Raw genomic sequence first — 15,828 nt, forward strand, 5'->3', positions numbered from 1 at the left:
CCAACTCTTTGTTTCATTAATTCTTTGGATTGTTCTTTTTGTTTCTATTTCACTAATTTCTGCCCTAATCTTTATTATTTCTTCCCGTGTACTGATTTTTGGTTTGCCTTGTTCTTCTTTTTCCAAGGCTTTATGGCAAAGCATTAGGTCGTTTACTTGCGACCTTTCTAATTACTTAATATAGGCACTTAAGGCTATAAATTTACCTCTTAGAACTGCTTTCATTGCGTCCCAGAGATTTTGGTATGTTGTGTTCTCATTATCATTTGACTCTATAAATTTTTTGATTTCCTTTTTGATTTCTTCATTGACCCACTCATCATTTAGTAGTGTATTGTTTAGTTTCCATAATTTTGTGTATGCTCTATAGCCTTTCTTGCTACTGATTTGTAGTTTAATTCCATTGTGGTCAGATAGAATGCAAGGAATTATTTAAATTTTCTTGAATTTGTTAAGATTTGCTTTGTGTCCTAATATATGGTCTATTTTAGAGAATGTTCCATGTGCTGCTGAAGTGTTTTATTTTATTAAAAATACTTTTCAAACTTTAAAAAAGTTTTTTGTTCATTTTTTATTTATTTATTGGAGAGGGACAGACAGAGAAAAAGGCAGAGAGAGAGAGAGCAAGAGAGAGAAAGAGAGAGAGAGAGAGAGAGAGAGAGGGAGGGAGGGAGGGAGAAAGAGAGAGAATGAATGAGAATGAGTGTGCCAGGGCCTCTAGTCACTGTAAATGAACTTCAGATGCATGCACCTCCTTGTGCCTCTGGCTAACGTGGGTCCTGGGGAATCAAGCCTCGAACTAGGGTCCTTAGGCTTCACAGGCAAGTGCTTAACTTAAGCCATCTCTCCAGCCCTCAAACTTTTTTAAAAAAAAATCATTTATTTGTTATAACGAGAAGGGGAGCTGATAAAGAGAGAGAATGGGCTTCTATCCACTGTGCATGAACTCCACATGTATGTGCCACTTGGCATCTGGCTTACGTGGGTACTGGGGAACCAAACCTAGGTCCTTATGCTTCACGGGCAAACATCTTAACTACTAAGCCATCTCTCCAGCCCTTAAAAATATTTTTACATATTTATTTGCAAGCAAAGAAAGAGATCATTTATTTCATGGTGTTCTATTAAAGGTTTTCTGTTGTCCTAAATATTTTAATTTTCAAATGAGAAACTTGTATTGAAATGTCATAAGTTGTGGCATTTTGAGTGGTTGCACCCCGGTAGATACAGGAGTTTATAAAAGCTTGCAGTTTAGAGCTGCAGCCACCAGGCTGGAAGAGGTGTCACTAGGTGTATCCTAGGATCCAGCCCTAAGGTGTGAGGTGGATTTGGAAGGAATCTTTGGACTGGAAAGTCCAAAGATATGCAAAGGGATTGAGCTTTGCCTGGAGTTCCTGAAGTGTGCTTACTTGCTTGTGGTGGCGTTTGGCTTCTCTCTCTCTCTCTCTCTCTCTCTCTCTCTCTCTCTCTCTCTGGTCCTGTGAAAGGGGGGCAACTTCTGCCATAGGAAAGTTCCTGTGGATCCATCAACTTCAAAACCATCCTTTCTTCCTCCCATAAACTTAGGTCTGGTCTGGAGATTCATCCCAGCAACCCAAAGCTAACTGATACATAAGTTCAGAACATTGTTGCAAAAAGGAGAGCGAGATCTGGAAATGGAGAATAACTGTTTCTTAGAAATTTCTCCTTTATCTTTACTAGTGTTTGAACAGATGCACAGATCTTAATAAAACTGTGAAGCCAGCTTTTAAAAATTATTTTACGTTCAGAGTTAAGTAGAAATAGCTGATTTCAGTTTCTATATTCAGAGTAATAATTTTGGCCAATGTTCTATACTGGCAGCTTTACAAAACTGAATGGGACATTTAATTTTCAGAAATGTATTTCCTTCTAGTGTCCTTTTCAGAAGATGAGAAATATCAGCTACGAAAATTTGTCAATAAATCATACCTGCTGGACAAGAGAGCCCATCGTCAAGTGTACTACAGTTTAATTGATATTCTGCTGGCATATTGCTACGAGACACGTGTCACCGAAGGAGAGCAGAATGTAAGTGCGTGTGTGTGCATGTGCTGCTCACTATGTGTGTGCTTGTGTCTGTCAGTGTAGATGAACAGAGTTAAAGCTTCAGCTCTCTTGTTGAGAGCAGAGCTTGTTGTGATAACTCCAGAGGCTGTGCCAGGCAGAGGTGAGTGTGAGGGTGGTGGCAGATGGTCAGTGGCAGCAGCGTGCACACACATGATGCTTATGTAGTCCTTTCCTCTGTCTTGGCTCTAGTCTCTACCAGACAGCAGAGTGGCAGTCTAGGGAAATAAAGCTGAGGTGGAAGGAAAGGCAGCATTTTCTGACAGTGACAATAACAGTCTGCAGAGTCAGTCTCATGTACACTGTTTTCTTGCTCTAAGCATCACTCATCAAAGAGGAATCTTAGCATTAACCAGCTGTCTCCCAGTTCACATAGAATGTATACCTCAAAAAATTGTGTTACATGACATTTTGTGAAAGCCTGAATCATGCCTTTCTGAATTTTTTTTTTTTTTTTTTGAGGTAGGGTCTCATTTTTGTCCAGGCTGATCTGGAATTCACTATCTATGTAGTCCCAGGGTGGCCTCAAGCTCATGGCAATCCTCCTACCTCTGCCTCCCAAGTTCTGGGATTAAAGGCATGTACCACCATACCCAGCTTTCTCTTATTTTTTGATGTTTTAACTTTTAACTTATTTGAGAGAGAAAGAAAGAAAGAGGGGCAGGGAGAATGGGCATGTCAGGGTCTCCAGCTGCTGCAAATGAACTCCAGATACACGTGCCACCTTGTGCTTATGGCTTACATGGGTCCTGGGGAATCAAACCTGGGTCCTTTGGCTTCACAGGCACACACCGTAACCGCTAAGCCATCTTACCAGCCCCTCCTTTTTGCTATTTAAGAGAATTATCTCAGCATTGGAAAGGCTGAGGCAGGAGGATTGTGAGACCATGGTCATCCTGGGCTACAAAATGAGAGACTGCCTTAAATTAAGGATAAATAAGTAAGCAAAAATATCATAAAACTAAATCATTCTATAAAATAAATCATCTTGTAAGTTATCTTGTCAAAATAATATAGAGGGTATGGTGGTCCACACCTTTAATACCAGCATTCAGGAGGCAGAGGTAGGAGGATAACTGTGAGTTCAAGGCCACTCTGAGACTACATAGTAAATTCCAGGTCAGCCTGGGCTAGAGTGAGACCTTACCTCGAAAAAAAACAAAACTAATAGAAAAATTAATTAAAATCAAAATTAAAAAGATCAACTTTATTTCTTAAACCATATTGAACTTTGTAAATAAAGAGCCAAATTTCTTTTTTATCTATATTTTATAGATTGCTGAGCCAGATATTTAAAAGCTATGCACCATAGATTATGTGTATTGAACTGTGGATTCAGTCCTCAGCACCATAAGAAGTGAATGTATAAAGGAAGGCTGGTAATCCAGAAAGTCTTGTTAGTTTGGCTGCAGCTGTGTATGATTGTCTGGGCTCAGAGTCTGGCTAGGATATTTGTTCCTACTTTTAACAGCACAAGTAAGTTACGTCATTATTGTAAAGGAAAATATACACATGAAGAAAACAATTGATATTTCCCATAATTCTACTTATAAGAAATAATCACTTACAAGGTGGTGAATCTCTTTGCAGTTTTCTTTCACTATGTACCTATGTGTATTTCTGTTTTATCATAATGCATATGCTATCACTTAATTTTCCTTTCCTACTCACCATCATAACACTATTAGGGTATTAGAGTTTGATTTTGTGTCAGTTTTTTGTTATCATAATTTTGAAAATTTCTCAAGTGACTCCTGTGGTCTGCATATTACCCAGAGTTAATATTACTGAAGTTCTCAAGAACACAATATAGCCGGGTGTGGTGGTGCATGCCTTTAATCCCAGCACTCGGGAGGCAGAGGTAAGAGGATTGCCATGAGTTTGAGGCCACCCTGAGACTCCATAGTGAATTCCAGGTCAGCCTGGGCTAGAGTGAGACCCTACCTCGAAAAACCAAAAAAAAAAAAAAAAAAAAAAAACCCCACACAATATATCTCCAAATACTTTGTTTTTATTTACCTTTTAAAGACACTCTAGATGGATAAAAGGTTTACTTTGACAAAAAAATACTTTGTATTGAATCTTGATGAGTCAAAGTGTTTAATTATACTTGATAACCTTTAACAGGTTTCATTCTTCTGTTTGTTACCATGAAGTCTTGCAGCATTGAGAACTCTAGAATATTATTCGTCTCCCATGTGTTCTCTGAAAGGCAGACTCTGCAGTGTTGTAAGTGCTGCTGAGTGACGCGGAGAAGGCAGGAACATACATCATTCTGCCCTTGTGTGTGGGAGTGTGATCTCAAAGCCCCTGCTGCTTGACTTTTATGCTCTGGTACTTGTTTCAGTGACAAGTTTTATTTTTTTAAATCTCAAGCAAAGTAAATGGAAACTTTTTCTAGTCTTTGTATCATTAAGTTATTTTTTTACATTCATAAGCATTTAGCTTTTGCATATGTCAGTCATACTAAGAAACTGGTTTAATAGATTTGTGTGTTATATTTCAAGAGACTTTACTTCTAAAGCTAATGATACTTTTTTCTCCAAAACGAAGGTTGAATCTGCATGGACTATCAGAAAACTGAGCCCAACACTGTGCTGGTTTGAGGTATGATTTCCACCTACAATTGCTTGGGTTTTTAACATCCAGAAAGTTCTCTGTTATCATTACTTAATTTGGGGTAGTTTAAGAACATTTTCTGATGTTTAAAAAACTGAAAGCTTTATTTTTTGAGTTTTTCTTTTTCCTTTTAAAAATTTTGCTAGTAAACTTATTAAAATAATGTAGCTAGATAAGTATTTTGGAAGTTGAAGGAGGGAATTCCTCACTGGAGGAACATTGAGGTCTTGGCTTATTAGGGAACCTGAAGAAGTGTGGCAAGTGTGTTGACATTTGTAGGGCTCAGAGCTCAAATGTGGGAACATACCCAGCTAACAATGGACCATGAGACTCTGCCCAGTGTCTTGTATTGATGACTCTTCTCAGTTAGACTGTTCAGCGGATTGTTGCTGATTTTACAGGTGAGGATCCATAGCTCCTGTAGATTAAGTAACTTAACCTAAGTCCTACAAGTATGCTTAGAGCTGATAATCCTTTTTATTATAGCAATAATTGTTTATGTTTTATAAAAGTTAGTCGTAGAGTTCTCAACAAAATTACCAGAGGGTATCTTCAAATTTGGTAGTTTTGAACAAAGTGTTGTGCATCAGAACAGTGAGTAGAAGTAGAGGTACTTAAAAAGCCTTGACTTAAACAGTTGAGCACTATATCAACTAAGATAACCAGGATTGCAGGGTGTGTAATCAGGACTGTTCTATACATTGCTTTGTTCAGTGAGGAGGTGAGTATATCTTACTATTCCAAGAGCCTTACCCACCTTACCAGCAGCCTCAGCTAGATCTACTTAGAAAGACAGTCTTGACCATGCCCCAGCCCCTCATGGAATCTGAATGAGTCTGCGGCAGGTCCCAGGTGATCTGCCCGCCTGTTTCTGATCAAGGCTTCCTTTGGGTGTCTCAGGTGGTCATAACAAACATATAATAGAGATGCCTGTTTCTGTAATCATGACACTCACTAATTGTTGAAAGTAGTTTGTGACTGAAGAATTTTTTTATAGCTATTAAAATCTACATGAAAAACTCACTTCAGTATGATTTTATTTTGAAATTTTTGTTTTGAGATGATTTAGAAGTTCTAGATACATTAAGAGCTATATTAAAGTTTTATAAGTAAGCCAGTCATGGTGGCACATACCTTTATTCCCAGCACTTGGGAGGCAGAGGTAGGAGGATTACCATGAGTTCCAGGCCACCCTGAGACTACATAGTGAGTTCCAGGTCAGCCTGAGCTTGAGTAAGACCCTACCTCAAAAAAACAAAAACAAAAACCAACAACAAAAAAATTATAAGTAGGTTTTACTAGAATTTTTTAAAGACATGATTCTTTTCAGATATAAAATACTATTTGTCAGATATTAAGTATATATAATTAGATCTCATAGCACTAAGGCTTAACATGAAAGTTATCTTGCTCCTTTGGTTTTAATTCTATATTTTAAGGTTTGCACATGATTTACATTTTTATATTTTACTGACCAAAAAACAGAATTGCCTCTGTGAATATAGTGCTTGCCATGCAAGTGTGAGTACCTGAGTTCAGGTCCCCAGAACCCACTGAAAGCCAGACACGATAGCACTAATGTCTGTAATCACAGTGACCTGAGAGCGAGAGGGAGGTGGAAACAGAATAACCTGCAAGCTCATGGGCCTGGTGCTCACTGCAGTTAACAAGAGATCTTGCATCACTGTGGAGAGCAAGCACCACCAACACCTGAGGTTGTCCTCTGACCCCTACACATACACACTTTTTTTGGTAGAAAGTTTCCATTAGTAGTGGGTTTTTTTTTTTCTTTTTTTTGAGCATGAAGGAGATGCTAGATGTCAACCAAGTGCTTTGCACACATAGCAAGTGTCGTACCACTGAGCTGCACCCACAACTCATATCAATTGTTCTCAGTAAGTTAATTACTAATAGTATCATTTTGATACTTTTCAAATAAAGGCATTAGTTTCCAGAAATCAATAGTGTAATGTTTTCTCTTTCACAAACAAAAGTTACTCAAGCAAATAGGATAAATTACTCATGCCCAATGAAACACTAAAAAAATAGGGTAAAAAGGAGAGTACAGATTGAACATCACTCAAGGGTTCTCCATCGTTGATCTGACTATCTTGAATGGCCTTAAAAGACAACATGAGCTGGGTGTGGTGGCGCACGCCTTTAATCTCAGCACTGGGAGGCAGAGATAGGAGGATCACCATGAGTTTGAGGCCACCATGAGACTCCATAGTCAATTCCAGATTAGTCTGGGCTAGAGCCAGCCCCTACCTCAAAAAACAAACAACAACAACAATAAAAATAACGCAAAACAAAAAAGACAACATGAGCTGGTGGCATACGCTTTTAATTCCAGCAGTCTGGAGGTAGAAGTAGGAGGATCACTGTGAGTTTTGAGACCAGCCTGAGACTACATAGTGAATTGAAGGTCAGTTAGGTAGAGTGAAGGTAGAGTGAGACCCTACCTAAAAAAAAGACGCCATGAAACATAACCTCTTTTAAAATATCCTTTACATGCTGCTGTGCTTTGTTAGTGCCATGTGCTTTAGATTCTTATTTGCAATTAAGACTCTAAACTTTCCTGCTACTCAAGTGATTTTAAGAAACGTTTGTGGCACTCGGGAGGCAGAGGTAGGTGGATCTCCATGAGTTCGAGGCCACCCTGAGACTACATAGTTAATTCCAGGTCAGCCTGGACGACAGAGAAAGACCCTACCTCAAAAAACCAAGAAAAAAAAAAAAAGGAAAAAAAGAAGAAGAAGAAGGACCATTTGTGATGTGCTGCTCCAGTGTGAGCAGTTACAAAGACTGTCTTAGGAGAGGATGTCTGCTAGTGTGATCTGCTAGTTCACATCATGTGCATGTTTCTTGTTTTTAATTTATTTTTTCATTGTGTGCTTTTGCTTGTGCAACATATGTTGTGGACTTCATAGACTTGGAATAATGTTCATGAAATCGTGGTGTCTTTTGGAAGAAGAGTCTTGTGCTACCCACTTTATCGTCACTTCAAGCTAGTGATTAAAACCTACAGAGACACTGTAAAGATACTGCAACTAGGTAAGATGTCCTGCTTGTCAATTTCGTTGTGGTGAAGTTGTAACTTTTTAGTAGTGAAAATATAATCATGATATTTGCTATTTTCCTCATATAAGTAATGAAAATAACGATATCTATCCCCTCCAGGATATATAAAGTAATTGTTGTACAGGGATAGATAATCACACTCCTCTTTTGTTTTGTTTCCTAAGGTAGGGTCTCGCTGTATCCCAGCCTGACCTGGAATTCACTATGTAGTCCCATGCTGGTCTCAAACTCACAATGATCCTCCTACCTCAGCCTCTCAAGTGCTGGGATTAAAGGTGTGTACCACCATGCCTGGCTATACTCCTTTTCCAAGAGTGGGTAAGTAAGTAAAATATATAGTCTTCTAAACCATTTTATATAAAGGAGTAGATCACATCACTCAGCTTTTCTTAGATGCCTATAATTTTCTAGGCCCTAGGGTAGGGCTGTTGGGTATAATGATAAAGGTACATAAGCTCCCTGTTCCAGTGAAGGTTATAGTTTTGTCAGAGAAAAAGACGATAAATTGGTAAGCAACAGTTCCAGGAGAAGGAGAGGCTCCCTGTGGGAGAATGTACTGGGATTAGTTAGCAGTATGAGTCGCCTAGACTTGGATGTCAGGAAAGGCTTTCAAGGAGAAGCACAGTTTCCACGAGGACTTTGGACTTCTGATCAGTTTAGTTTGAGAAGACAAATGCTTTCTAGCTTTAAGGATATGGAAAACTCCAGGCTTTGAAACAAGTTCCATAGTGCCAGTAACAGCATCATTAGAATAAATACATGATTTCCAAGATAATGACTTTGAAGGGGGTACCATACACCTGTGTTCATTTAAAAGTCATTTCAGCACTTGATGGTAGTCTTAATCATTTTCCCCTATGGAGCTCCAATTCCTTTTGCCCTTAGCTACATCAGTCTTCCTTTGGATAGAGAGGAAGAACCATCCATATCTAGGTGACTTCATTGGCTTATAGGGAGAATTACATCTCAACATTTATGTCTCATCTCAAGGGACACCTGACTTTCTCTTCTTGTCCTGGCAGTGTGTGTGTGTGTGTGTGTGTGTGTGTGTGTGTGTATACGTGTGCCCATGCTCACACATGCATGCATGCCCTTTTGAAGACAATTCTTTTTAAGTAGATAATTACAAACATGAATCATACTTAACTAAAATATACCTTTTTATTCATCCAATTGGTTTAGACTAGCTGTATTTTATTTGAAGGATTGCTGTTACAGGATAAATGAGCTACTGTCATTGAGAAATCTATCCTCTTTAACTTAACTGTGGAAAACAAACTACTTTTTTGTATGTTATTTTTTCTTGCTTTTCATCTTCAGTATTTCTTGAGTCACTAAAATTACCTTGAAAAATCAATCAAGTATAAATGACTGATGATTGAGCTGGAGTTCTACATCATAATTAGCTTCTTTTTGTAAGTCATGCTAGATTATCTGGGCATTCTTCACAGATTTAAGCTGTGGGGATGTTTTTGATTCTCTTATTACACTGTGGCTTCAGAAGGAAGCTTAGAAAACCACAGTCCTGTCCCATACTCCATCCCCCACATTTACATACATGCCCACACTCACTCTCTTGCTCATATAAACTACTACTTGTTACTTTTATTCTGGGAAGTTATCTGGCTCTCTGGATTTTTATTTAAAAAGTAATGGGGGAGGGTTAGAGGGATGGCTTAGCAGTTAAGGTGTTTGCCTGCAAAGCCAAAAGACCCAGGTTTGATTCCCCAGGACCCACATTAGCCAGATGCACAAGGGGTGCACACATCTGGACTTTGTTTGCAGTGGCTGGAGGCCCTGGCATGCTTATTCTCTCACTCTGTCTTCCTCTTTCTCTGTCAAATAAATAAATAAATAAAAGTAATCAGGGGCTGGAGAGATGGCTTAGCAGTTAAGACGCATGCCTGTGAAGCATAAGGACCCAGGTTCGATTCTCCAGGTCCCACATAAGCCAGATGCACATGGTGGCACATGTGTCTGGAGTTTGTTTGCAGTGGCTAGAGGCCCTGGTACACCCATTCTCACTCTCTCTTTCTATCTCTCTCTCCCTCTCTCTGTCTTAAATAAATAAATCTTTTTAAAAAATGATCAGTTCAGTCATTGCATAACCAACAATAAATTTGATTGCCTTTACTTCGAGTCTAGTCAGTTATTCTAACAGTTTTAGTAGGTTAGAATGGAAACTGAAACTCAACTTTCCACCGTTATCATTCATAAGACAGTCTTATCACTGTATTGTGTTAGCAACAGAAAGGTTGAACTCACAAAGTGCTAGAAATGCTTATTGGGTTGTGCTGCTGATTGGACTTGTGACTGGTAGGTACTGAGGCAGAGCTCTGGGTCTTCTGGCATTCATGCCATCAGGTGTGAGGATGACAAGCTCTGGGTGAGGTTGTGACCTGTATTTGTATAGCTGGGTGACACAGGGATGCCATTATTGGGCTGAAGAGTCTCATTTGTTTGGGTACTCAGCAATTTAAGTAGAAATAGCTCTAGTGTGGCATGTAGTGTTTTCCAAGAATGAATTTGTATCTATTTATAATTCAAAACACAGCCCCAACATTCACAGGTTTTATTGTAAAGGGCAGTATAATGCTTCCATAGTTAGAAGTAATGAATAACTCTTTTCTCATAAAGAAATACTGATCTTAGAATGGGTTCCCAAAACAAACATACTAATACCTTGAAATATGTAGAATACTTCATAATAACTGATGGGGTTAGAGTTTTCAAAGAGCCACAGACTTGCTTTTTCTGACTTCACAGTAAGTAGCTGTTACAAGGATACTTTGCTAAGCCTTAGGCTATCTTCAGTTTCCTGCATCTTCTTTCACTCCCTCTGACAGAAGGCTGTGCTTACTTCTCCCTGTTTCTGTATGTGAATCTAAACTCTCAAGGGTGGGAAGTTGGGCCTTGTCTTCTTAATTACCATTTTAGTATTTAACAAAGGACCTTGTCCAAGAAGTGGCTCCTGCTTCATCAGTCCTCTTGGGATACACACCTGCCTTGTATCTTCCCTCCCTGACTTGATGGCAGCTGTCACTGCCTCCCACTTGTTCATGAAGGGTAGCACCCTTCATGGAACATCACTGAGCTGTTTTTCCTCAATTGGAAATGAAAGGATGACAAGAGAACAGTTTTTCTTCTTAGTAGTTTTATTCTGCTTAGAAGTGATAAGTCACATAGTTCAATGCTTGATTACATATTACACAGTTTAGGGAGTCTCTGTGTTATATCTATCTTGTATTAGTTATGTAAGAAATTCCTTTCAAAGGGGAAAGTGTGAGGGGTGGGGAGGGAGGGAATTACAATGGGATTTTTTTTTTATAATCATGGAAAATGCTAATAAAAATTTAAAAAATTTAAAAAAAAAGAAATTCCTTACTTTACTTTTCTTAGAAATGCTAAATATGTTGGGGTGGGAGGGAAACAACCACCTAATTTCTTCTTCCAAATCCCTCTGTGAGCTCATTCTATGACCACATTTCCTTAGATGGAAGCAAACAAGCATACATATACACACGTACATACATACATATATACCTTTCACTTTTCTGTCACCTTAAGTTACAAACAAGACTCCTTGTCAATTCTAGTTATAAGAGGAGTCTAGTTTCAGTCTTCACTGAGGCAGCTTGGTCTCACCTCAGGTTGAGGAGCAAGTGGCGAGGAGGTGCCTCCTCGTGGAAGGATCCCGTTTCTAATGGATAGGTCACCATACTGACCATTACTGTCATGGGAAGTACTGCTTGTTCCAGAGGAGCCCCCTCTGTTCAGGCCCCACAGCGTGCTGTATTCTGTATCTTGATGGGGGTCAGGCATGAGTCATTGCTCTATACTAGTCCAGTTTCTAGAGCAAGGAGGTTGAACTCAGGGTTTCTTTCTTTTACATAAGTACTTGGTACCCATTGTATCTTTTATGAGCCTCACTGCTGCCGTGTATCAGCCACTTTGTGTGTGCCCATGCTAGGAGCAGCTCTTCATTCTACTTACAGTGCCACCCAGAAAAGCAGGGGGCATTGTCCTGTGTTTCAAAGAGCAAACCTTAAAGACCTTCAGTGCACAGCTAGGAGTTGACTATAGCTTTGTCTAGCTCAAGTCTGTGCCTGTAGAACTCTTGAAATCATTAGGAGGGAAGTAATAGGAGGTCTGACAGTAGCCTCTAAATAGCCCACAGTGGCTGTGAGGAAGGGCGGGATGGAGAGAGGGGAGGGAGGGGAAGAGAGGAGAGGAGAGGAAGCTGTAGGTAGGGCACCTGCACTCTTGCCACTACAAACCAACTTCAGATGCATGCGCCATTTTGTGCATATGGTTTATGTAGGTACTAGGGAATCAAACCCAGGCCAGCAGACTTTGTAATCAGGTGCTTTAACTGCTGAGCCATCTTCCCAGCCCAAGAAAATACTTTCTAATGTTCATTTATAGAAGATATATCCCAAAGCTTAAATTTCACCTGATGGATTCATTAAGACTTTCCAGTATTGCTACTTCTCTGTATTTAATTTTTATGAGTTCTCAATTTTGGACATCCTAAAAAATGTGAGGCCATTTCAACTTTACTCTTTTTTTTTGGTGTGTGTGTGTGTCTGTGTTTGTGTATGTGTGTGTGTGTGTGTGTGTGTGTGTGTGTGTGTAGGGTTTCACTCTAGCCCAGGCAGGCCTGGAATTCACTATGTAGTCTCAGGTAGTCTTGAACTCACAGCAATCTTCCTACCTCTGCCTTCCATGTGCTAGCATTCCCATTCCTTCCCTCCTTCCCTCCAAATAAAATTAAAAAAAAAAAAAAAAGCTCAAAAGAAAATGGAGGGGATAAAAATGTGAAGCCAGGGAAATGGACTCAAGTTCCAGTCATTTCATGCTTTCTCCGACTTCCATTTCTCAGACCCTGCTGCTTCCTTGCACACCATCAAGTACGTGTTAATTGGTCAACAAGTTCATCTACTAATTGATGCATTCAATTGGTGTCTTGAATGGATAACTACTCAAAAGCTGTTCTGCATAAAGGTTTCAGTAAATAGAACAATAAGAAGAGGAATTCCTGAAGTGTGCAGTGTTTAAGCACAGTTAATAGTGCAAAGTACCTTCCTTACAAGAAGTGTACTACATAGCTCAAGACAGGCAGGAAACTGGAGAGATGGCTAGTAAAGTGCTTGTCATCCAAGTGTAAGGACCTGAATTCATTTATCAAGAATCCACATGAAAGCTGGACATGGGCATGCCTGTAATCCCAGTGCTGGGGAGTGGAGTCAAGGAGGCTTTCCTAGGGTTACAGGCTAGTTAGGGCACCAAAGTTGGTGAGTTCAAGATTTAGTAGGAGACCCTATTTCATTTTTTTTTTTCGCTCTCTTTCTCTTTTTTGTGTTTCAAGGCAGGGTCTCACTCTAGCCCAGGCTGACATAGAATTCACTAAGTAGTTTCAGGCTGTCCTCAAACTCAGTGTGATCCTCCTACCTCCGCCTCCTGAGCTCTGAGATTTAAGGTGTGCATCACCACCCTGGCTCATTTTCTTTTTTTACATGTACACAGTATATGCATGTGTTTGTGGTACATGCACAAGTATATGTGCTGATGTAGCATTTCTTGTGCTCACCCATGGAGCCACATTCACCAGTGGTGCAGAGGAAAGCATTACGTGTCCCCTTCATCACTGGTTCCATGTTGAGGGGTTTCTTACTGATTACCAAGCTTGCTGTTTGCCAGCCCCAGGGATTCTGTGATTTCTTTTCCTCGCAGATGGGGTTACAGATGTGTGTGCCCATTCCCAGCTGTTTACTGTGTGGATTCTGGCAATTTGAACTTGGATGGTCTTAGGCCCCCTCAGGCCCTTACACTTGCACAGGAATCACACTTAACCACTTAGCCATCTCCCAAAATATAATGTGCAGAACAACTGAGGAAGATACTTGATGTTAACTTCTGGCCTCCACATGAATGTGCACACACATGCATGTGCATCCCTCCCCTACATGCACCCATATATGAACAAAAGAAAAGGGAGAGACATCATTTCAGTAGAGGTCAGGGGACTTTGTAGGTTGTGAGGACTGAGTTAGGACTTAGGACTTTGGTTGGTACCTAGGGTGGAGGGAAAGGCTCTAATCACGAGTAAAGAGCATGAAGGAGGTGGTTTATGGAGTAGCTTGACAACTTGACAACTCCTGTTGGAACCAGATGATGTCATTTTGGTTTTCCCCCAGTGCTGGGATTGAACTCAGGGCCTTGTGCTAGTTTCCAAACTGCTCTACTACTGAAGCAGTCCTTGCTTTGCCACCAGAGGATGGAAAGTCCATGTGTTCTCTGACCCTGATGAGACTGTGTCCTCAAACTAGCTGGCCCTCCCTCTGCTGTCGGACTAGCTGTCACTCCTGCCATTTGACTACTCCCAGAGTTTCTGTTCCTTGAACTTTCTCACTGAATTTCCTGTTCCTTCCCAGAGATGGTTATTCTGCCCCCCCCCCCATATTCTAGGTTGTCCTTGAACTTTTTATTCCTACTGAATTCCTCATAGTGATCAATTTTTTAAAGAATGGAGCAGTCATACTGCTTTCAGGAAGATTTTAAATTTGGAATTAAAGTTAAATGTTGGAGTAGTATTACCTGGTTTGGGTAAGCATTTACATGCCAACTACTCAAAGAAAGGAGGGAGAAGGCTTTGGAGGACAGATGGCAGTAGTCACGTCCAGAGAGTGGGCGCTGAGCCACATGTTGGAATGCAGGTAGGACTGACTGAGCCAGTCTGGGCCTTGTTCTATGGATTCTTCTTTCTCCAGATAAAGAAAATTCCTTTAACTCTTTTCTCTTCTAGAGTGCAGCCTGTGTCCCAAATCTCTTTAGTGACATTTTCTCCACTTGTATGTGTTATCCTCAGAGCATTTGTGAATTTACTTATGCACATGCCCCTATCTAGAAGGAGGTCATATGTATCCAAAGAAAACTAGTTCTGACCATATCTGTAAATCCCTTTCTTCCTCATATTTCTGTTTATCACTAGGTATTGATAAACCATTAAAAATATTAAGATTGTTCTCATGGTAATTTGTTTCATTTACATGAAAAAAAAATTTGTATATGGGCAGCATTACCTGCATTGTTTCCATGTAACAAATTGACTTTTAATTACCATACACAATTAACAACTTACAGTTATTCTGCTACAAAAAGGTGTCACTTAAAATAGTTTTTAGAGGCTGGGCGTTGGCTCAGTGGTTAAAAGCATGTCTGACAACCTGAGTTTGGATTCCCAGAACCCACATAACACTGGACACAGAGAATTCTGAAGTTTGCCGGCCAGCTAGTCTGGTGTTTGCAGTGACAAAAACAAACAACAAAAAAACCAAGGTGGAAGACAAGGAAGGATACCCTAACATTTTCTTCTGACCTCTATTTGTACACTGTGGCATGACACACATACACACACTCTCTTTCCTTTTTTAATTACTCATTTTAAGAGAGAGAGACGGGGAGCAAGAGAGAGAAGAGAGAACTGGCGAATCGGTGCCTCAGCCTCTGCTGTTGAACTCCAGGCGCATCACCTAGAGGGCCTGTGTGACCTTGCACTTGCCTCACCTTTGTGCATCTGGCTAATGTGGGATCTGTAGAGTAGAGCATGTGTCCTTAGGCTTCATTGGTAAACGCCTTAACCACTAAGCCATTTCTCCAGCCCTCTTTTTTTTTTTTTTTTTTTTTAATGTTACTGTTCTTTAAAAGCTTGCTGGTGGGTAATAGTTTAAATTAGCTGATCTCATAAATACTTGCATACAATTTAAATATACATTGTTCTTGTGATACTATTTATTTAGACTATGTTTTATTAATTTCTGCAGTTACTTAGCTGAGCAGTACAGAAAATAGAAGAGATTAGCTACATTACATGTGTCTCTTAAAGACAAACCTTCCATAATTAGTTCCTCATAAAATAACCTTAAAGTTAGTTTTAAGTCTGTTTTATGGAAGTAACTTTCATTTTATTTTCTGTAAGAAGATAAAAACCAGAAAATTATATTTAAAATAAATATGGGAAGGGATAACCAGAAACTTTTGTTT

At 39.7% G+C, this 15,828-nt stretch overlaps 1 protein-coding gene across 1 annotated transcript in view; it reads left to right on the forward strand.

Annotated features, from left to right (window-relative positions):
* The window catches only part of Shq1 (SHQ1, H/ACA ribonucleoprotein assembly factor), a 134,561-nt gene that overhangs the window by 61,637 nt on the left and 57,096 nt on the right, over positions 1-15,828 (forward strand). The window contains exons 7-9 of the mRNA XM_004651508.2: positions 1,895-2,049; positions 4,639-4,692; positions 7,635-7,758. Coding sequence (XP_004651565.2) covers positions 1,895-2,049; positions 4,639-4,692; positions 7,635-7,758 — 333 coding nt within the window. The remainder of the gene's footprint in view (positions 1-1,894; positions 2,050-4,638; positions 4,693-7,634; positions 7,759-15,828) is intronic.

This window comes from Jaculus jaculus, chromosome 14, assembly GCF_020740685.1.
Source record: "Jaculus jaculus isolate mJacJac1 chromosome 14, mJacJac1.mat.Y.cur, whole genome shotgun sequence".
NCBI lineage: Eukaryota > Metazoa > Chordata > Mammalia > Rodentia > Dipodidae > Jaculus > Jaculus jaculus.